The sequence below is a fragment of the Pogoniulus pusillus genome, chromosome 23, assembly GCF_015220805.1.
Source record: "Pogoniulus pusillus isolate bPogPus1 chromosome 23, bPogPus1.pri, whole genome shotgun sequence".
NCBI classification, from domain to species: Eukaryota; Metazoa; Chordata; class Aves; order Piciformes; family Lybiidae; genus Pogoniulus; species Pogoniulus pusillus.
The window spans coordinates 8,936,616-8,959,638 of record NC_087286.1 but is presented as its reverse complement, the minus strand read 5'-3'; the positions used below and the strand labels follow the sequence as shown (position 1 = coordinate 8,959,638).

The window sequence follows — 23,023 nt, the reverse complement described above, 5'->3', positions numbered from 1 at the left end:
AACACATGGCAGTAAGAATGGCTTTTGAGACACCTTTATCGACAAGAGAGAGACTTTCTGAGGCTCAATCAGTAGCAAGGACAGGTTAATGTCAGTCAGAATCACAAAGCTGTTAAGATCACAGGCTCAAGCTGTCCTTAACTGAGAGTTTAACTGCACTCATCTATAATGCAAAATCCCCTCAAGGAGTGAAAATAAACCACCAGCACAGAGAAACAGGAAATGCTGCTCACTGAAAGTGATGTGGATTTAGTCTTCCTGTATGGAAAAATGATGACGTTTTAGATGAAAGGTAATGTTTCCCCCTCAACAACCAAGCTCATGTTTCCTTCACAAATCAAAATGTATTTATCTGTGCAAATGCTTGTGAAGGAAAAGGTAATTTGCTTCTCTTGAACAGCCACAGGTAACCTGTTTTACTTAATGTACTGGTTTTGATTGGTTTTTCACACAACCATATCTAGTTTCAGGCTTCTTACTCTTTATGATGACTTTCTGAGCTGGGTCACAGCAATTGGGTCTGAGTGCACAGCTTTTCCAAAAAGCAACCAAAAAGTGAAATGTAACATGGAATTCTGCTTTTCTCATTCTTCCTGGGCTGTTTTTAACAGTGTTATCTGCCAGGGAAAAAGAACAATTCTAGATATGAGATTTCCTGAAAGGGATAGCAAATCCCACAAATTAACTGAGAACTGCTGCATCTGAACAGCTAAGTCAGTATAAAATCTGACTGTGTAACAGGTGAATTATTTGACTGCATCCTCACACATCACAGTATTTAAAGAACTATGCTCAAACCAGTGCTAGTGCACCAAAGAGCAATTCATTTCCCATTCTGCAGAGTGAATTCGTCCTTTGCCGTTCCACTTTGCCTTTATGTGGCTACAAAGACTTTAGGATTTTTGTGTAGGAATCAAAACATCTTAACATAGAAATACTGATTACTGCTTACTTTCATGGGATTTTATTCCATAAACATCAATTGCTGGATCAAATTCCCCTGGAGCCAAAGGCAGTGAGCTGTTCAGTGTGTTTCCTGGACTGTCCGGAGGGGTTCCAATGGGATGCGTCCCATCGCTTTCACCTTCTTCTTCGCCATCATTCTCCTCACATTCTACTTCTTCCTGTTCAGCTCTTTCAACGTCATGAATTCCAACCAGCAAGCTGTAGTCCATGAGTTTTAACTGAGCAAGGAACTAGAAAGTAACAATAAGCAACCAATCAGTATCACTAAAAAATGTGGCAATCACAGAAACATCCGGGTTGGAAAAGCCCCTTGGGATCACTAAGTCCAACCTAGAACCCTACTCTACAAGACTCACCTTAAAACCATACCCCTGAGTGACCCATCCAAACAACCCTTAAACACATCCAGGGCTGGTGATTCCACCACCTCCCTGAGCTCCACTCAGAAATAGGAGAAGTTACATAAAGATGTCTTCATCTGAGAAAAAGAGAATCACAGAATAGTAGGGGTTGGAAAGGATCTCTGGAAATTATCTAGCCAAAAAACTGCAGACACTTAGAGAGAGCAAAAGGGAGGATTAAGTGATAAAGCTAGAAGAGAGATACTTGGAGTTTTACTAAGATGCACTAACAGCACACCTGCCACTTGAAAATGAAAAGGAAATAAGCTGTAGCCCACACTCCCAAAATCCTCAAGGAGAAATGGTGTTTCCTGGAGTCAAGACCAGTGCTTGTGTGAGTTGATGCTCATGTTCACCACTCAACATCCAGAGCTGTGCTGTCAGCCATGGTACAATCTGGTAGTGCTAAAGCTGCTTTTTCAAGCCCATTTAATTCACTGAAGGATTGTGAAAGAAGTGACTAAATATTTTAGCAGTGGACAGCAGTGAGGTTTTACCCCACACAGACAGGAAAGGCTGCTGCATTCCCTTCACAAGGGCAAGCTCACAGTTCAAACTGTGTAAGCAAAACGTGAAGGTGAGTGGAAAGGTGATTTTGAGGGTGGCAGTTTCATGTGCACGCTTTATGCATAAGATGTTATTTTAGTTGAAGGGAACAAGATAAGGCAGAAAGCTAGGAGAGGGAGGTGGAAACGAGGAAGGGATAAAAGCAGGGAGATACACAGATACATGGGGGTGAGAGGGAGGCAGGGCAGAGCTGTGCTGCAGCTTGAAAGTGAGAGTGAACTGGAGCCCTTGCTGGTGATATGCAGAGAGAGAGGCTGAACATACAAATTGTTTCATTTTATAGAAACTCTAAATGATTGCACAAGAGGTGGACTGAGGTTCAGTTATGAGAGAAATACAGAACTCAAACTTCACAAACAAGAAGAGACAAAGTAATACTGTTTAGAATGCTACTGCAAAATATGTTGTTTAGGTGCAAATGTTGTGCAGTAAGATAAACACACACTAGGTGTTGTGCATTTCTTTTCACTGTAGCAAAATCTGCTTGCACATTGTGTACAAAGTGCTCCAGGGAGACCTCAGATCAGCCTTCCAGTACCTCAAGGAGGGTCTACAAGAAAGCTAGGGAGGAACTTTTCACAAGGACTTGTACTGAAAGGATGAGGGGTAATGGATTGAAGCTGGAAGAGGGCAGATTGAGACCAGATATTAAGAAGAAATTCTTTACAGTGAGGGTAGTGAGACACTGGAACAGGTTGCTCAGGAAGGTTGTGGATGCTTCCTCTTTTGAGGTGTTCAAAGACAGGTTGGAAGAGGCCTTGTGCAACCTGGGCTAGTGGAAGGTGTGCCTGCCTATGGCAGGGGTGTTGCAACTAGAAGACCTTTAAGGTCCCTTCCAACCCAAACCATTGTATGACTCTATGACACTGGGTACAAAGTGTATACCAGCAGTTATCTAATGAGGGCAGAAGAACCAGCAGAAGAAACACAAGCAAGGTTAAAGAGCAGCTCGCTGTTGTGAAAGTCAGGTGCAAGATCCCTTTATGCAGATGTTTATGCTCTGTGTAAACTTCAAACACATAAAAATTAGCCTCTGTCTCACCACATAATCTGGAGTTTGACATTATGTCCACAATCCAGTTAATGATGCAGAAGATTGCACACAATCCTCTTTCTGGGGGAATAAAGGATGTGCCACATTCCTTGCAAATACTTAAGATGCTGTCTGCAACATCCTTGCTGTGAAAGCATCAGTCAGTGGCAGCAGCATGACTTGCAAAGAGCACAAAACTTCAAGCCAAGTAAACTTTTTCTAGAGTTGTGCCATCAGCAGAACAGTTTCCCAGCACAGCATTTCCAGCACGAAATAAACACCCACTGATATTTTGTAAAAGATTTCTGTTTTCCTAAGTGCCATTGTGGCAAACTCCACTTCGTCTCTGTGATGGGAAACTGGATTTCCTCAACAGCTAACGATAGGGTGAATTCTGAGCTTTCAGGGTTGTGTTCTGTGTAACTAATGAGATCTGAAGAACCAGACAAGTCACAGACCCATTTGGAGAGAAAGAGCTGAAAATCTTCTTAAGTCACAGGCACATTTTGTGATCTGCTCTCTTCCAGAAAGGAACACTGATTTTAGGCTTTGAGTATAAGGGCTGCAGAATATTGTGCTTGGTGACAGAAGCTGAAGCCCAGCTGTGTGATTGAGCTAGCCCAGTATGATTTTCCTTTATTTGCTGAACTAAATAACTTCAAATATTACACTAAGTCCACATAGCAATGCAATCCTGTTAAGCATTGACTACATTCAGCTAATTGCAAATTCATATGAGAAACTACATTAAGATACTGAGCCCAGCTGCCGCACACAAATTACTGAAGCACTCTACTGTTGTGATGCTAAGGGTGACTTAAGCCTGGATTACCATCCCACCCCATGGGTTGGGTTGTAAGGGATCTTAAAGTTCACCTAGGACCATTTCCACAAAGTTAACAGGCACGTTCTTACCTCAACATCCTTTTTAAGTTTCTCAAGGAACATCTTTTTGTCATTCTCATCAATGTGGATCTTCTGGCCATCGTTAATAAAGTCATTGTCTTTGAACGTCGGCAGCTCTTTGGCCTACAAGAAAGCAAAACTCCCTTAAGAGCAGGATTACAAAGAGAAGCACGGTGCAGACTCTGGCCCTGGCACCACTGGAGCTTCCCTGTGCCCAAGGAGGTATTACCAAACCACCTCTCCAGGGGAAGCAAGGGCACCTCCATCACACTTTGCTCCTCAGAACTGCACCTGAGGAGCTGGTTTAGTTTATTCTCCTGTAAACAGCCTAGAAGATGTACATCTACTGGGTGTGCAGCAGGACAAACCCCCTGACTCGGTCTGCATTGAGCCTTGGTTTGCATTGAGCTCCTTCTAAGGTGTTGTTTGTCAAAGTGACTGGCAGCAAGTGAAACCAAGACACAATCTACAGCCCATAACAAAGCGCTTGAAGCAGATCTTACAGGTGAAGCCAGACTGGATTGCACCTTCCACAGCAGCTGTGAATGTTTCTGAGTGCTAGTATGAAGCAACTATTGGAAAGCATCAAGTAAACATCAATTATGAAACACTGCTTGGAAGTGGTAACTGCAAGACAATGTCATTGCCTTTTAAATGTACCACTAAATATAGCTGATGTTGGAGCATTACTTGATTATCTCCATCTTTAACTCTCCCATGATGTGATTTGCAATGGCTCTAAGGAAAGCCAGCTAGAGTAACCACTGGTTTCAGCACTAAGACCCCTCAGACAGCCTCTGTTTTCAGAGGGCAGTGACTGGAAGGTTACTTATAACAAGCCAGTGAGCCCACAAACAAGAAAGCAGTTCCCTCAGGGGATTTTTGTGAGCAAACTAGAAGTGACAGTGGCTTCTAGAAGCAACAGGAGCTGCTACAATCACAGTCTTAAAAGAACTGGCCCATTTGGAGGCTTTCTCCCTGTTCCCCACCTTCAATCAGTTGTAGGGAAGAAGATGTTGCAGAACCACCAACTGCTGCAGCCCTCAATGACCTTGTACAACTGGGTAGCTTGATGAAAATAATTTCCCCTTAATCTGAAAGACTATGCTAGTTTGAGGCTAATTGGAAAAAAATAGATTACAGGCTGTGAAAAGAAAACAATGGTGTACTCCACTCACAGGCTTGCTGCTGAGCTATTTAAAAGCAAGAACACAAAAATAGATGAGAGTATGTCTCTGTCTGTCTGACTTTGTGTTGCTCTTCAGCTTGGATCTGTGTAACCCAGCTAATCTTTCTGCTTCTACCCCCCCCTGGCTGATCCTTGCAGCTCACCTTGACCTTAAGGCAGGCTCTGGGATAAGGTAGAGGGGAGGAAAGAAGGTGGAAGGATGGTTGGGAGCCCCTCTTGGGGACTCTTGATTTCTGAGAGGGTTGTTGTGTATTAGTATTACTTTTCACTTGTATATTTCTGTATAGAGTTGTATGTATTAGTAATATATTATAAATACCTGCTTGTATATTGTATATATTGTGAATATAAAGCTTCTTTCCTTAATTTCCAGCTGGCTGAGCCTAGTCTACCTGGCAGGTAACTCCCAAACCATCACAAAGACTTTCCACTAGGAATAGAAGACAGATCCTCCATCAGTCTAACTACTCCAGCATTGCTTTCAACTGTACTGGAGACACTATTTTTCACCAGGTTTACTTTCTTCTTGTGACACAGGAAGGAGAAGAATCTCAGAGGATCTCAGAAGAATCTCTGTTCCCAATTGTAAAAATTAGAAAGCAGATCATTAAAATGTGAGCATCACAGCAGATTCCTAAAATGCTCTCAGAGATCTTCCCAATGGCCAGAAGTTCTTATTTTGCTGTTGAGGCTGTGCACAGAAGAGGTTGAAATATTCACTTCCCCTACTTCCCAAATCTATATTTTTTGGACCTGGACTTTGAATTGTTCAAGATCCCAGAATGTTTGGAAAGGTGACCCTTCTCTTCTAGCAACTGCTCAAAGCCAGTTAAGCAATCAGTAGCATTTGAACAGTTCTGACTTCATGTTAAATCCATTTTGTCCTGGCACTTAGGAACTCTGGAAAAAAAAGGGTCCTAGTCTGGTTGCCCTGAATGATTAAAGTGTTGCACCTAGAACACTGGTGTATCAAAACATCCTCTACTAAAGACCCTCTGTTTGAACTTACAATAAAATCAAAAGCACCTCAAGCAGCTGAGATGGAGCTATGACCATGCATCTGTCCTAGACTCCTTCCAGAGAGGAATCACCCTGCAGTGCTCTGCTGCTTCCAGAAGACATCAGACACTTCTTAAATCACAGAACGGCTTGAGCTGAAGCTCACAAACACTTGTTTATTACATCCTGAGAGCACAGTGTGCATCCATTTTCTCTCTGGCCAACTCAGAAAACGAGTAGGGGAAAGCAGCAGAGAAGTACTCCAGATGAAGAGCTGCTGGGATGCTCATACACAACAGAGCACACTGCCCATGGAGGAAGGCTAAGTGTGCAGAGGCAGGACTGCGCACCCAGGGATGCTGCCAACACTGAAGGGTGGAATCCAGTGCGTGGGTTGCTTAAGAATGAAGAAGAGAATAGGATGAATTAAGACGAAATAACAATGAAAAGAATGCAGGAACCCAGGCTCCTGTCATTTCTAGCTCAAAGTTACTGAGAAAAAAAATTGAAATCCTCAAATTATCTTCCTTCCTTGTATATCCAAACTGTGTATTAATCTTGGCATAAGTTACAGTGGAAAAAAATCATCCACACTGAAAAACTTCTCTGACCTTGAACGAAAGGGACTGTTTAGAAGGCTGCATAGCAATAGGAGAAGAGACAATGGTTTGAAACTAGAGCAGGGTAGATTTGGGTTGGACATTAGGAGGAAGTTCTTCACAATGAGAGTGGTCACAGCACACTTTAACCTTGCCTCTAATCTAGTTACAGTAATACTTTTATTATATATTTATTAATAAATTAATATTTAGAGTTAAAAAGAGAGCCAGCAAAGCTGAGACTGCTGCCTTTTCTTGCAGCACAAAAGCCAAGGGGTGCTCCCAAGGACATTCAGGGCGATGAATTAGCTCTCCTCCAAAAAGCTGGACTCTTCACCGAATCACAGGGTGATAGGATCTCTGGAGATGGAGTACAACCCTCCTGCTAAAGCTGGGTCACCTACGGCAGGTTGCACAGGAACGTGTCCAGGTGTGTTTTGAAAGTCTCCAGAAAAGATGATTCCACAACCTCTCTGGGCAGCCTGCTCCAGGTCTTCACCACTCTCTAAGAAATACCTGCCTCACGTGAAGGCTTTTCCCAATCCACAAAAATCCCTCTGAGGATTTTCACCTGAGGTAATTTTTCTTCCCCCAGATGCCCATAGCTGTGAGGACCTGGCAAGTGCAGACCCCAAAAGCCAGGAACCAGGCACGTGAAGGAAAAGGGAGAAGCAAAAGCAGTGGGTCCTATATAAGGAACTGAAGCTAAAAAGCCAGGCGAGGGTGGCTGCCCTCACCACATCATCTCTGTGATACCTCACAGCCTGTTCTCACTTTCTAGGTGTTCTTAGACAAAGTCTTTTTGGTGTGCTAGGCAACATCATTCTCCTTATTTATCTGAGGCTAAGGATGACTGCTGCAGTCTCCAGTATTACTAATGGCAGCCAGCACCCGTAGAGACTCTGCTGGTACTTTAACCTAGATTTATGCTTTAAAATCTATTAGTGAACTCAGGAATTAAAACCTATGAAGTATGTGACTAGGAGGGGGCTTCTAGTTATTTAAAATTAATAATATATGTGGGTCCAGGTTGAAAAATTTGCAAGCTATCTATTTTCTTCTTACCCACTGAAATAAACACACACAAAGAAAACCAGGTTGTGGCACTATATGCGGGGAAAAATGGAGACTTGGCTTTAATGAAATAATTGATATGGTTAATTTTTAATGAAGTCTCAAATATTTCCAATGAAGCAAAGTCCTCTTTGGAAAAAGATTCTCCTAGAATGTAATTCATTATAATGAACATACTACTGTCATTAAAGAACTAAATATTTTAAGAGCTTCACAGGAGATGAACATCTAACTACTTCCACTAAATCCATAATAGATTTTCTTTCTGAATCCTCTCCATAGTTTTTAACCCACTAAAGATGCAAGGAAGGCCCAATGGATTTTACAAATGTGAAGCATTTATTTAGACAAAAAAAATAATCTGTGTTACTTGCACACTTCAGGTTTGCATCCCAGTTTGGTCTCAGAGAATTTTAACAGCATGAAGCTTTCACTGGCTTTGAAAAGGCTGGGAAGCAATAAAGATTAAGATGAGAATCATAGAATCTTAGAACTGTCAGGGTTGGAAGAGACCACAAGGATCATCTAGTTCCAATCCCCCTGCCATGGGCAGGGACACCTCACACTAGATCAGGTTGCTCAGAGCCACATCCAGCCTGGTCTTAAAAACTTCCAGGGATGAGGCTTCCATCACCTCCCTGGGCAACCTGTTCCAGTGTCTCAGCACCCTCATGGGGAAGAACATCCAATCTGAATCTACCTACTTGTAGCTTTGCTCCATTCCCCCCAACCCTATCACTACCTGACACCCTAAAAAGTCCCTCCCCATCTTTCTTGTAGACCTCTTCAGATACTGAAGTGCCACAATAAGGTCTCCTTGGATCCTTCTCCTCTCCAGACTGAACAGCCCCAACTCTCTGTCTGTCTCCATAGCAGAGCACCTCCAGCCCTCTGATCATCCTCATGGCCCTTCTCTGGATACCTTCCAGCACATCCATATCCCCACAGGGGCTCTAAAACTTGACACAGTGCTCCAGGTGTGGTCTCACCAGGGTGGAGCAGAGGTGCAGAATCCCTTCCCTCACCCTACTGGCCACACTTCTCTTGCTGCAGCCCAGGCTCTGGTTGTCTCTCTGGGCTGCCAGTGCACACTGGTGGCTCATGTTGAGCTTCTCATCCACCAGCACCCTCAAGTCCCTTTCCTCAGGGCTGCCCTCAAGCCAATCACTGCCCAACCTATATTGGTGTTTGAGATTGCCATGACCTGGCAAATGCATGACCTGATCCAGATGCAGGATCCTGCACTTGGTCTTGTTGAACTTCATGAGGTTGGATATGTAGAGGCTGATTCAAACACCCTAATTATGGTGAAACAGCCTACTGAAAAGGGTTTGGATTGAAAAAAAAAGAAGTTACTGAAGAGCTATGTGCAGTTTGGGTTTTATATGAACATGGAAATAGCTTCTGAAGATTTCTAAGCACATCTCAACTCTGCTTCTGATCCTCATGAGCTGAAATGAGTATCTGCAATTTATTTTCCCCACAAGGGGATTTTTATGCATCATGACAAAAAATAATGACCATGGTCAACATTTAGTGGTGACATTTTGGAAAAGGATTGGTAAAACTTTCTACAAGGCAATGAAGCTGGTGAGGAGTGGCTGAGGGAACTGGGGTTGTTTAGTCTGGAGAAGAGGAGGCTGAGGGGAGACCTTCTGGCTCAGTTTAGCTACCTGAAAGGAAGTGGGAGGCAGGTGGGTGTTGGTCTCTTCTCCTTAGGAACAAGTGATAGGACGAGAGGAAATGGCTGCAGTTTGCACCAGGGGAGGTTTAAGTTGGATATCAGAAGAAACTTCTTCTCTGAAAGGCTTCTCGGCCACTGGCAGAGGCTGCTCAGGGAGGTAGCAGAATCCCCATCCCTGGGAGGTGTTTCAAAGAGGCAGAGATGTGGTCCTAAGGGCCATGATCTTCAAGGTCTTTCCCAACTGAAACAACTCTATCATTCTGTCTTCCAACCTCATCATCAGAGCTCTGTATTTTGCATACAATTCAACTAAGCTATAACACAGAGGTCGACTATGGCAAAAACATAAAATGCTTTGTTGAAATGGATTTACTGGAATTTCTCTGGGCTCATCCTTGACTATGAAACAACAGATACCACAGAGGGGGCCATGCAATCAGTTTGAGATTGATTTAAAAGCATGAAGGTTGGACTTGATCATCATGCAGGTATCTCCCAACCTCAATGATTTTATAATTCTCTGGAACTGGGAGGCTTCAGTTCCATTGGATTTTATCTTGATTCTTCAAAGCTCCTTCTGAGCTGCTCACTCCCAAGCAATGTGCTTAAGTTCCTTGATAAGTGCAAGCAGACTTGGCTCTAACTGCTAATTTGCTGCCATACTGAAAGTACAGCAGAATTGTGAGCAGGCAGCCCACCAGGTGAGTTCTGCATTCTCCTGGGTTCACTTAAAGAGAGCAAAATTGTCCATGGAATGAAGAGAAAATGCCCACTAGTAGAAGAATAAAAGTTAAAACAAACTCCAAACCCTAAAGTCTAAAAAAACAGGAGCAGCTGTCAGAATCTGACAACTGTTGAAGCACATTCTTCTTCTACAACTCAGGACATCTGTAAGTGTGTGTTATGATAACTTGTTGCCAAGAAATTGATGCCTTCATTATTAAAAATATCACTCACACTGCAAATGAGAGGATTTGTGTCTTAAGGTGAAGTATAAAAGATGGAGCTTGGGTCTCCGTGCTGATGATCACAAAAGACTGAGATGGCAATGTCAGAGCTTCTCATCAATATATTAGGACAATAAACAGGTGAAGACTGTCAAACAGGAGATAAAGTGAACAGAGGACAGAAAAGTGACATTCTGAAGCTCATTCCTGCTAGCTTTTCTCCCTAAAAACTGAAGTTAAACCCACATTTGAATACAAATCTCTACGCTACAAATCTGAAGCACAAAATGAATTTTTTCCTGACTTCTTGTTTAACAGCCCATTAAATCTTGCTGCATAATTGCCTCTTCTTTAGTAACTAAATAGCAAAAGAGCAGTGCAGTAGGGAAAAGGTTGAAGAACATAATTTTAGCCAAGATTTGCCATTTTAAAGTGATGCATCTGAAATCTGCAGTCTGTGTTAGGACATGACAGAGAGACTTGCTCTTCTGTGTCCTGCAGCTATAAAAGAGGCTAACATATTATGCTCAATTCTCTGAAAACCACTTGATTGTCTGAATATTGGCATTTTGAAATTAAATATGAATTCCTTAAGAGCCCATTTAACAGCTAGAGCATTGCCAGACATTTTAGCTTGCACATTTCAGCACCAAAAGCTTCCTGTTCTTTTATTACTTGCCTGCATTTCAGCTGTGAAGAACAGTGGATACCTTTCTAATGAGTAATTAAATAATGCTGCTATTAATTTAAATCCTATTATTATTAATGTCATTTCAGACTGGTATTAATAAATTGATGTTTTAACTTGCCTCAGGCTATACAGGAGTTACTGCAGCAGCTAAGTATTTGAGATTGTCTGGTTTTGTTTAATCAAAGCCATTTTTTCTAACATAGGAGACGCCCAAAATCACTCCAGAGCATTTGCTAATCTGCTCAAAAACATGCTATGAGGCTTTCACTTGCCAGTTATGAATAGCAGACCATTTAGATACTGGTGTTAGAGTCCTCAAGGTCCTGAAGTTGGTGCCCTATGTGCAGAGGAGTGCCTCATGACAACAGACAGCACTGCTCAGAGTTTGGAAACTGAACTTGCTTCGTCTGTTCATATAAATGCACAACCTCCTTTTAATAGAATCTTAAAAACTGCTCATCAGAAGCACTTGAGTACTTTAGAGGAGTAAATGCACAACCCCCTTCTAACTGAAGCTTAAAAACTGCCCATCAGAAGCATGTGAGTAATTTAGAGGAGTAAATGACTGCTGTTCCAGTGCCTGCTGCAGGAGATGCAGAGGAGAGTGATGATGAAAAATACTCAGAATACAGACATGTGGCTGTGGATTCTTCTGACTCAAATCAAACAGCAAGCTCCAAAATTGAAGACAAAAGCATGCAACAAGCAGCATGTGGGTTTGTCCTTTGCCTGAATCCCTCAGAGTCCTGTTTTAAAAGGATTGTAAAAAACAGTTCCCTCTGTGAGCACAGAGGACTACCCAACTCATTGCCTCTCTTGGAAACGCTCTGAGTGCTAGCCTGTGGCTTTCCTGCTGCACTGTCCTGGTGTGTGAGGGGAATGATGAGGAAGAGAAGCTCAGTGCAGTTCTGGCTCCAAGAAATCAAATTCCTTTGAGAAGAAAATAATGCTTGAGATTTAAAATAGCAGCAGAAGAATTTGGAGGACCAAGTTTGTTTTTCTTTTGATTTCTTCCATAGAAGTCCTGAAAATAGAAGGGGAGGTACTAGAAGCGTTGAAGTTTATAGGAGCTCGTGTTACTGGCCTTACTCAAGTTGTGCTCTCACATTAGAGATTCACTGGTGTACACAGCTTTGTTTGAACTTAGCTATGATCAGGTTCAATAGTCATTTTGCCATGAACTTAAACAGGAACAAAATTAAGGCATTGCTTCTTTGTGAGGTTCTCACTCCAGGTGTTAACTACAGCATGTGTCTGCTATTATTAGTATTTGTATTCTTATGAGACATTCCTAGAACTGCTCAAAACCACTGCACTAAATGTCTCTATAGTATCAGCTCCTGTTCAGCTGAATGTACAGAATAATGTTAAATCTTACACTATTATTCCAAGCACTAATGTTGCTACCTGGAGGAGTCCCATCCAAACACTGTGCCCTCATTTCTCTCAGATGACAGCCAGCAGAGGCTTTCAGTGACACCAGATATTGTTTGTACGACACTGAGGGGTTAATCTGTCTGCTTTGAAAACCACCAGAGCTGTGCTACTAAACAAGAACAAAAATAGACTACAAGACAAAGAAAGGAGACCATTCAAGACATCATCCTGAGGGCTTGGTAGGGCTAAAGAGAGGTCATATTGACTATGATAACTGCAGTTAGCCTTTGGGACGTGCTAGCTGGTAATGCCGGAACAGGAACTGTAAATGTTTGGCCATACCTTAGGACAAAGTGGAAAAAACATTGCACAGTTTTTCATCCAGTGAGAACTGCAGAACTGACAGCTACTGTGTGCCCCTTACTGTGCCCCCAACTCCCTAGTGCAGTTGTGGGATCTGCAGAAGGCTCAGAGAGTCAGGTATGGTATAAGCAATGCTCGGGAGGAAACCAAACAGTCTGAATAGAATTCGTAAAGTGAATTCTTTCAAGGGAATTGCTGAATGATCTTATGCTAATTCAGAAGGAATGTGCTTGGGAAAACAGAAAACAAGGGTCACAGGTTCTTAGGCTTCACCCAAATTTGGAAATCTAGTAAGTCTTAGATGATGGAAGCTATGTTCCAGCTTCAATTATCTGCAGAATCTCCAGACAAACCTCTCCTACAGAGCCATCAGGCTATTGCACTGAAACTACAGAGAAAAGTTATTTTGGGAGCATGACATTTTCCAAATGAACTGGAGTAGGAGATGGAGAAAAAGTGATCAACTTCCTCTTAGAGCAAAGTTTCATCCTAGAATTTGAAAGAAACTGTCTCTCATTACAGCTACATGAACATCTAAGTCTGTCAGTTGGTTGCTCATTTGTTTGTATGAGCTTTACACACCCCAAGTTCTCACAATTCAAGCTTTGGATTTGTCTTTGCATTCAATTCTAGAAGTGGTGCCACTTCACATTAACTGCTATGGAACATCCATAAATCTCAGTGTTAAAGAGCAAGAGAAACGAGATGAAGGACCAGGAGGAAAGAGAAGACAGTCCTGGTGTTTTCCTACCATAGGTCAGGGCCTGAAGAAACTAAGAGAAGAGAAAAAAGGAAAAGGAGGAGGTAGAGGATTGGCTCACTTACCTCTGAAATCTCAACACCATTGCAAACCAATATTCAAAGGTCTGCAGAAAATAGAGGAAAGATAATGGAGGGAATAAAGCAGAACTCAGGATGGGAGAACATGACATAAAACAAAGAAAAGAGGCAGAACAGCACTGGTTATGGCTGATCCTCAGACTAGCTAGCAGGTTAGGCAACTGAAAAAGAAAGAGAAATGCACCATACCTTTTCTTTGTCACTGGCTTCTCGAGCCACAGTAGAGCCCTGAAACAGAAAAAATGGATCTAAAAATGTGCATACGTCAGAAACTGATTTGAAAATGTTATAACAGGTCAAAAAGTGGATGAGTTGCATCCCTTGGAACCTCAGAGCTGTTTCAAAGAAAGGTGACACAGTAGGTAGAATGCCCAGGGCTGCTGAACTGCTGCAATCACTTGAAGAAGATACATCATGAGAGAAGAAAAGATGGATTAAATCCTCAAGTGCTCTACATCTCTTGTCCTCCTCCTGACTGCTGGAGCTTCTTCCTCATGTCTCATCCTCATTTGGAGACTGTATCATCCTGGAAGCTCAGTTTGCTCGTCAGACTTCTCATCTTTCTGTGCCAGTTTAGCTTCATGGTTAGAGACTAGTCTGTTTTATAGGGATACTTGGACTTCATGCCATATACATTTGAGAAGGATGTCACACAATATAAACACACAAATATTGAAGAGATCACAAAGTACAGACAAGAATAAAGCACCCTCAGAGCAAAGTCAAAAGAAGAGATGAGACCAGCCATGGATACACAAGTCTCACAGTGCTTGCCCAGGGCATTTGGGATATTTAATTATGATTATATTTTAAAATGCACTTTGGAACTTAAACCTGAAAGCCAATATGATGCTTTCTGAATAAGCTAGAGGTGAAAAAAAAATGGACTGAATATGTTTTCCTTGCAAGAACTGCTGGAGTGGAGTCCTATTAGTTTAAAGAAGGAGAAGATTTCCAGCCACAGCTTTTTATGCCATGTTTGATCCTGTCTGCAGAGATAAATTTAGAACAAAAAAAAATTAGACAGGATGGAGAGGAAAGGTCTTAGCTATTATGCATGGCCCAGCCAGCAGGGATTGCATTGCACTACTGTTAACTGAACCATAGAATGGTTTGGGTTGGAAGGGACCTTAAAGATCATCCAGTTCCAACTCCCATCTCATGGGCAGGGACACCTTCCACTGGGCCAGGTTTCTCAAGACCTCATTCATCTTGGCTTTGAACATCTCCAGGGAAAGGGCATCCACAACCTCCCTGGGCAACCTGCTCCAGTGTCTCATCACCCTCACAGTAAAGATTTTCTTCCGAATATCCAGGAATATCCATTCCCAATAGCTAGATTGCCTTTCTTGAGCTTAAATTCATTCCATTTCATTGCCTGGTGAAAGTTTACATTCTAGTTTGCTGATAATAAACCTTTTATGTTGCATTTTGTGCTCCAACAGACTAGGGGGGGGCTGAAAAAAAGATTAACTGAAAGTCAAAGTGGAGGGGAAAAAAGGTAGATTTACAATAGTAAAAAACCCTAAGTTTTTCCAATCTGACACTGAAGTAACTTCAGTAGAATGCATCAAAATGGGCAGGAAAATACCCTTGAAATGCTATGCCAATCTGTGGTGTCAGTATCTACACAGGTAGAGACTTGTTCTACAAGTGCTGGTGTCAAAACTACTCCTGTGTGGAAAAGGACTCTGAACCTACAACCACAGATGCTGCAGCAAAGAAAAAGAGGAAAGACTAATCTGTAATATATGCAGTGTGACTATAACTCTGCTCAGTGGAGGAGTTGGTTTTTGAAGAATGTGATATTGATGCTGATTTCCAGTGGGAAGAGAAGTTTACCTTTAAGGCAATTCTGTTCAGCTGCACAAACTGTGTATGGAGGATTCACAGAGGTAAACAACAGCCAGAGCTTTTGACACCAATGCTAAGAACAAGCTGTATGTAATTCTGTGGTATAGATACTGGAGTGAGGATGGCACAGTACAGAGCAGCACAAATGCTAAAGCAAATGTCTTAAAAGAAGTTTGCAGATGCACTTAATGGTTCAACACACAGAAGTTAAAGGCATTAGAAAGAAATGGGGTTCTAAGGGCAGACTTTATAGAGGAAATTAAAATACAATCTCCTAGGTAGAAAGAGTAAGACTATGTCCTGGGCATTAAGCACTATAAGGCTGAAAAAAAAAATCACCTGAAAATTAAAGTGAAGGGGAAAAGAAAGCCCAGCAGATACACCACAAAAAACCTTAACTATTGGCAAAATTGCAGGGAGCAGCTAAACCTTCTGAAACAAACCCAAAACGTGTCTCATGATAAAAGCAAGAAATGTTGGCTTTGAAGAGCCTTCTCCTTTTCACTTATTTTTAAAACATAAAATGAAATCCAAAGCATTTGTAGTGGTGAGAAACTCTGTTATTAGCATTTTGCTGGTTTAAAGGATTATACTATTTAGCTATTTCATGGAAGCCCTCTGCAGACCCAGCTGTGGCTTGCCGTGAGGTTGATAAAATCCTATAGGAAACAGAATGATTCTTGTGCTTTTGTGAGGGGTTTCACCTTTAGCCATTACTTACATCCAACAAACACACTCTGTTTTAATTGCTTTGCATAAGAAAATTGCTCAAGACTATTAAATCAGGACAATTTCTATAACCCCCCCTTCCCTTTTGCTAAAGCTTGGTGCAGAAAGAAACCAGCTGAGCACTTAATGCTGGCTCTTACGCATATCACAAACAGGATCGAATTAAAACACTGAGCAATGCTCAAGCATCAGCATAACCTAACATTGACATTGAGTTATTTCATCAGCAGTCATTTCTCACCTTTAAATCATATTTTCTATACACAGATAAGCGGTGGCTGAACACATTTCTTGTGACTATCATATATACTTCAACTCCATCAACAGTCAGCCGGTACATGCCCAGAAACTGGGGGAGAAGTGTGTTCCCATGACATTCCACAATAAACTGCAGAGGCAAAAGAAAACAAAACACAAAAATGAGGGTGGAAACATACTAAATACATACTTAGATAGATACTTCTTAATGTTAAATCATCCAGAAACAGGATATTTATTTGTTGGATACAGATTTAGGTGGAGACAAACCCTCCCCAAAATTCATACCAGATCTAGTTCCTTAATAGAATGGTTTGGGTTGGAAGGGACTTTGAAGATTATCCAGTTCCAGCCCCCCTGACGTGAGCAGGGACACCCAGGTTGCTCAAGGCCTCATCCAGTTTAGCCTTGAATGTCTTTAGGAAGGAGGCATCCACAACCTCCCTAGGCATCCTGTTTCAGTCTCACCACCCTTGCTGTCAAGAATTTCTTCCTCATCTCCAGTCTAAATCTGCCCTCCTTGAGTTTAAAGCAAGTTGTTTGAAAAGTAACATTTTGAACTTCTAAACTTGTACCTCTTGATTTCTATATCAATCTCACAGAAAGAGGAGGCTCCACTTGACAGATCTTTCCACTTCTATGGTCTAGAAAAAAAAAGACACCTAACACAGAGAGTGGATTTTGTACCCAAGCAAACCCCCAACTATTTGACTGAACATCACACCGCTGCGTTTTGTGCTCTCTTGATCCAGCTCAGTTTTATTTTCTGCCTTTCTCCACTCTCAATATTTGCTTGTTATGATGAACCTTTATGGTGCAGTCACCAGCAAGAGGGATTATTTATTACCATCAACTTTCTGCTTGTTTCCACGTGATGGTTGCATTTCAGGGTCAACAGAGTTGAGCAGTGAAGTGGAAGATTCCTGTATTTTTTTTGTTGTTTATGAATCATTGTATGCCCTTAAGGTCACCAGATTCCATTACAAAAAGGCTAATAACCTTGAAAAAGATTTGCCACCTGCACCTAAAAACCTGTCTTTTGTTTCAGTTCATCACTTGCCTTACAATTCATAGTTTGAATTTCTGTTGGAAAGACTTGAAGAAGCAGAAAAAGTGGAGGCTACACCAATGGTGAGAACTACTGAAGAGTGAGTATTCATTCCCACAATAAAGATGCCCATACTGCATTAATCCTACAGCCAACTCAAACATAGCCACTCATATTTTATGGAACTGAGAAAAAGTTAAGGCACAAGGATGTAAACCTGAAAAGGATTCACCAGCTTCCCTTTTGCTGCTATTACCAAGTGTCAAACTGAAGAACTTAGAGAAAATGTTAAAATATAAGCCTCAAATAGGATCACAGAACCATTTCAGCTGGAGAAGACCTTGAGGATCATTGTATCCAACCACTCTCTAACTCTACCAAGCCTGGTGCTAAACTGTATCCCTCAGCGCAGCATCTCTGCCTCTGAAACACCTCCAGGGGTGGGGATTTAACCATCAGCTTGGGCAGCCTGTTCCAGTGGTTGAGAAGCCTTGCAGTGAAGTATTCAAGAGTCATGAAAGCAATCCTGCCCAGCAAGAAACACAAGGAATGAACAAGATGGAAGTTGCTGCCTGTGAACTGAACATAATTTTAACTCATGACTGACACATGAGCTCTGCTGAACTTAGCTGGCACAGTCTAAATTGCAGCACTCCTCTCTGTCTGCCCTGTAGCTGTGGCGGTGGTCGCAAGCACCAAAGCAGACATCACAATGATGTAACTGCGAGACGTGGTTGTGTCACCTCACAGCAAAGCATTTTTAAGCTCAAATTGCCTATGAATGGGCAACACATCTTGAACCACTTGCAGAGGACCAGCAAATGCAAATCAGAACCTTAGGAGGGGAACATGATTGCGTGCTCCAAAATATCAAGAACTTGTGACAGTACAAAAAGCCAAGCAGATGTCAGCCCTCAGCAGTGCACAGAGGTTAACTACTTTGCACCTGGGAAGAATTCTGTGTTTGAAAGGTGCAGAAGACTAAGTTAGAGTTCTTGAATGGGAGAATTTTCAATCAAAGGGCTGTTGTCACAGAACCACAGAATGTCAGGGGCTGGAAAGACCTCAAAAACTCATCCAATCTAACCCCTCAGCCAGAGCAGGATCACCTAAAGCAGATCACACAGGAACACATTCAGGTGGGTTTTGAGTATCTCCAGAGAGGGAGACTCCATAACCGCCCTGGGCAGCCTGTGCCAGGGTTCTGTCACCCTCACAGGGAAAAAATTCCTCCCCATGTTTCCATGGAGCTTCCTATGCCTCAGCTTCCACCTATTGTCCCTTGTCCTGTAACTGGGCATCACTGAGAAGAGTGAGGCCACCTCACAGAGCAGTTGTGTGACAGGATAGATAGTTCATTATGACCATCAGTAGTTTCCCTTGAAGATCTGATCATAGAGTGAAATTGGAACCCTTAACACTGAGGTTACAGAAGAGTTGTTTAAAGTACTAATCCCTATCAGCCAAACCACATTGATTATTTACTTATAAACATCAAGTACTTACAATAACAGAATGGTGTCAGTTGAAAGAGAATTTTAAGATCATTGAGTCCAAACACTACCTAACTCTGCCAAGTCTTGGCATCTGTCCTAAAGGTAAATACTTGTCTAATGCTTTATAGGTGGAAAGGGGTGTTCTTATGAAAACACATACTAATTACTTCTCTAAGATGATTAGATTTGTTTCAATCACCCCTGCAGAACCTAGCTTCCCAGAAGAATTTGGGAGCATAGAATTTCAGGACACACCTCCTTAATGGGCCCAACCATTCTTAATCTTACAGTTGTTAACTAGAGAACTGGAATGAAGAGATCTCAATATTCCCTGTGGAGATCTGAGAGGCAGAAACTTGATCATACAGAGGGCTTGTACCACATGAATGAATGGCAGCTAGGCATCTTGAGTACCAGACTAGCAACCCCCTGCCCTTCCATGCAGCTGCTAGGGTCACAGCCTTGACACTTAAACCCTCTTTTCAACCCTATTGCTAACTCTGATTTTAACCTCTCTGGTGCTGAGCATCCCCATCAGCAAACCAGCAATGTCATTAACACATAACACATGTGACACAGCTACTGCAATAACACAGACTAAAATATTAGCCATATACAGCCCCCTCCCAAAGTGTTCTGTATCCAGTAACAAGTCAAAACAAAGCAGTTAATGAAGGTCACTTAAGTCCTGTTGCTAAGTTAGGGGTAGCTGTTTGATAGCACTGTTGCTTCACTTCAGTATTTTGCAAGCAGGCCTTCTAAGAGGGCAATGTTAGTAGCATGGAACACAGGACATGAAAAGCTTTGCTTGTACCACCTTTCACTTCATCAAAAGGAACTTGGCTGTGTTCTTGCAGACCTCTGAGAGACCTTCTCAAAGCAGAGCATGTACCACAAACAGCTCTTCCCTGCTGACTGCCCACACTTGTGCCATTGCAGCTTAACGACCAGCCTCTAAAATGCCTTCACTGCTTCCTGTGACAGCATTTCCTAGCCTGATAGGGAGACAAAGGGGAAAAAAGGAGGGATGCCACTTGCTTTCAGCATCTACAAGGTTGGTCTAGAACTTCTTACTTTGGAAACTATCAATCCCCCAATGTCTGTATCACAGAGGAGGCAAAATGTGTCATCTGTCTAGGGGGGAGTGCAGCAGGACTTGCACTGGTGATTGTGGTTGGCAGACTTTTCAATTTGTCTGTCTTGATATAAATAAAGTAGCAATTTAGCCATCTCAAGGTGCTTTTTAGGAATGATTTCCTGAAGTTTCCCACTTACAGATGGAATAAAAGTAAGCCTAGAAAATAGGCTAGTACATGCTTAATAGGCCTGCTAAACTTCAGTGAAAGGAAAGAAACCTTCTCCTCTTTCTGCTCTTTCTAAGGAGAACATGACAACAAGTCTGTCAAGCAGCCTTGCTGAATTAAACTGCCATACTTAGTGACCACATTTACAAGTCCTTGCATGCAGCAACAAAATCCACCATACTTAAAGGGTGCTGTAATAAACACCCCATCAGGTCTTGCCCATGCAGACAGTCTTCATTTTGCTGCACATCTTGAAGGTCTCTTCCAACCTGGTTGATTCTATGATTCTACGATCAAGGTCACCATGCTTGAGTGACCAAACATTTATGTGAGAAGACATTCCTTGGGATACTCTCATTAAACAAAGTGAATGGTAAGCAACATAATCATTTTAAACCATTTTGAACACTGTGAAGGACAAGACATTGATAGTCCTCTTTTTGATTTTTTGATTCAACTTTCTCTTTCAAACTCTCTTGCAAGCCATCAGAAGAATCCTCCACAACGCAAAGGGGTTATGAGCATGTGCTTTGTCATGTGGAATCATGCCTCCCATCAAAGAAGGTTGAGAAGACCTCCAGAGTTATATCATGTTCCAGAATATTCCAGCTATTGCTATTTCCTCAAATCCTAAACATTTAATGGAAAATTATCCACTGTGAATTTATATAATCATAGAATCTTTTGTTTGGAAAAGACCTTCAAGATCATCAAGTCCAACCATTCTCTTACTGTACCAGGGCTGGTGCTAAACCATGTCCCCCTGCCTACTTGAAACATCTTCAGGGACAAGGAGATGTTTCCCTCCATCTCTCTGGGGAGCCTATTCCACTGTTTACCTTTTGTGACACAGTGAAAAGGTTAATTAGCTAAACTAAAGTCCACAACAGAAAGTTATAGATTTTCAAATCACCTAAAGCTGTTTTCTCCTGGCAAGTCATGTAAGAAAATGGTTATCATTTATTTAAAGGAGCGTTCAATAAACACAAGTTTTCAGATCCCAGCTCTGTGATTCATACCCTTCTATCTCACATTGCTTCAGACTGGGGCCAGTGTTAATTTTACCTTCAAAGTGCAACAAAATCTAAATGTCATCACCACATGGGATTGCCTAGGCTGCAGATCTGCTACCAGGAACACTGTTTATTACCACTGGTACTGCTAACAATCAAATGAGTCACTGGGTGTGCTGATTTCTTCTGACTGCTGTGCACAGGATCAAAGGCTTATAGATATAAAACAAACACAGAGGAAACACCATCTGCTGGTGAAGCCCAGGCCCCACCAGCAGATGATGTGGTCCCACCAGAGCCAGCCCAGCCAAGTCTCTTCTCTTGTACAGTTAGATAATTACCTACAAACTTCCCCATCTCCCATTGAAAATGCTGATGTGGTTTTGGGTAGCAGTTCCAGCCCATGGTCACATGGCCCTTTTGTATATTGCTCCTCGGCAGCTCCATCTAATGCCCACCTTAATGAGCCTCCTGCTCTCACCTCTCCTGTTGGGAACACCGGGCCCATGGCAGCAGGTGAAATGCAGACTGTTCAGATGAGAACACATTCTCACCTCCACCTTCTGCTTCTAGAGGGGCAATGAAGCTGATGAAGGCTGTTGAGCACAAGTCTTGTGTGAGGAGTGGCTGAGGGAACCGTTCAGTCTGGAGATAAGGAGGTTGAGGGGAGCCCTCATTGCTCTCCACAACTCCCTGAAAGGAGGTTGTAGCCAGGTGGGGTCAGTCTCTTTTCTCAGTCAACCAGTGACAGATGAGGGGACACAGCCTCAAGCTGCACCAGGGCAGGTTCAGGCTGGATGTTAGGAAGAAGTTCTCCACAGCAAGAGTGATTGGTATTGGAATGGGCTGCCCGGGGAGGTGGTGGAGTCCCCATCCCTGGAGGTGTTTATAAAGAGGCCACGGTTCAGTTGATTAGAAGGTGTTGGGTGATAGGCTGCACTCGACGATCTCAAAGGTCTTTTCCAACCTGATTGATTCTGTGATTCTGTGAATAGGAGGCTGAGGGGAGGGGAGAGCTTCTGGCTCTCTACAACTCCCTGAAAGGAGATTGGAGCCAGGTGGATGTTGGTCTCTTCTCCCTCGTAACAAGTGATGAGAGGAAACAGCCTCAAGTTGCACCAGGGGAGGTTTAGGTTGGAGATTCTGTCATGCACATCTGTGTTTAAGCAAAAGTAGATTTCACTGCCTGGCTTTGCCTTTTTACCTGCCCTTTCCCTTTCTGTGATACATGCAGATGCAACTCAGGGAGCTAGCAGAAAGGAAGCCACTGAGAACCTCAGCAGGCAACACCACAGGAAGAGGATGACACAAACTGAAATGCAGCTCTGCTTCAGCAGCTTGATGCCAGCCTATCTCAGTGCTAATTCCTGAGGCCCCACTTTTTTTCACCCTGAGGTATTCTCCAGCCTACATGGTCACAAATTGTGTGACAAAGTGGCTTTTAGCCTACAGTACCATTTTTCTATTTACCATTTTAATGTTTTCTCCTACTTCTGCTCCACACCCTTGGCTATTCTTTGATTCCTGTGCAGCCTTGTACCCCCCTCCTGGTGCAGGTTTGTCTTTTTTCACCTTATTGCCTACGTTTTTTCCCTTTCATTTACTTTCCTGTTTCTTTCATATTTTTTTGTTCTCCAAAAGTTAAGATATTTTCCCCCTGCTTTTGTTTTCTCCTTTAAGCTGCC

At 42.4% G+C, this 23,023-nt stretch overlaps 1 protein-coding gene across 2 annotated transcripts in view; it reads right to left on the bottom strand.

Annotated features, from left to right (window-relative positions):
• The window catches only part of PIP4K2A (phosphatidylinositol-5-phosphate 4-kinase type 2 alpha), a 123,777-nt gene that overhangs the window by 5,894 nt on the left and 94,860 nt on the right, over nucleotides 1–23,023 (bottom strand). The window contains exons 5-8 of one of the 2 annotated variants that reach the window (XM_064162514.1): nucleotides 16,461–16,607; nucleotides 13,826–13,864; nucleotides 3,883–3,996; nucleotides 953–1,196 (exon numbers count right to left, since the gene is read on the bottom strand). In XM_064162514.1, coding sequence (XP_064018584.1) covers nucleotides 953–1,196; nucleotides 3,883–3,996; nucleotides 13,826–13,864; nucleotides 16,461–16,607 — 544 coding nt within the window. The remainder of the gene's footprint in view (nucleotides 1–952; nucleotides 1,197–3,882; nucleotides 3,997–13,825; nucleotides 13,865–16,460; nucleotides 16,608–23,023) is intronic. The other variant, XM_064162515.1, reaches the window with a different exon arrangement.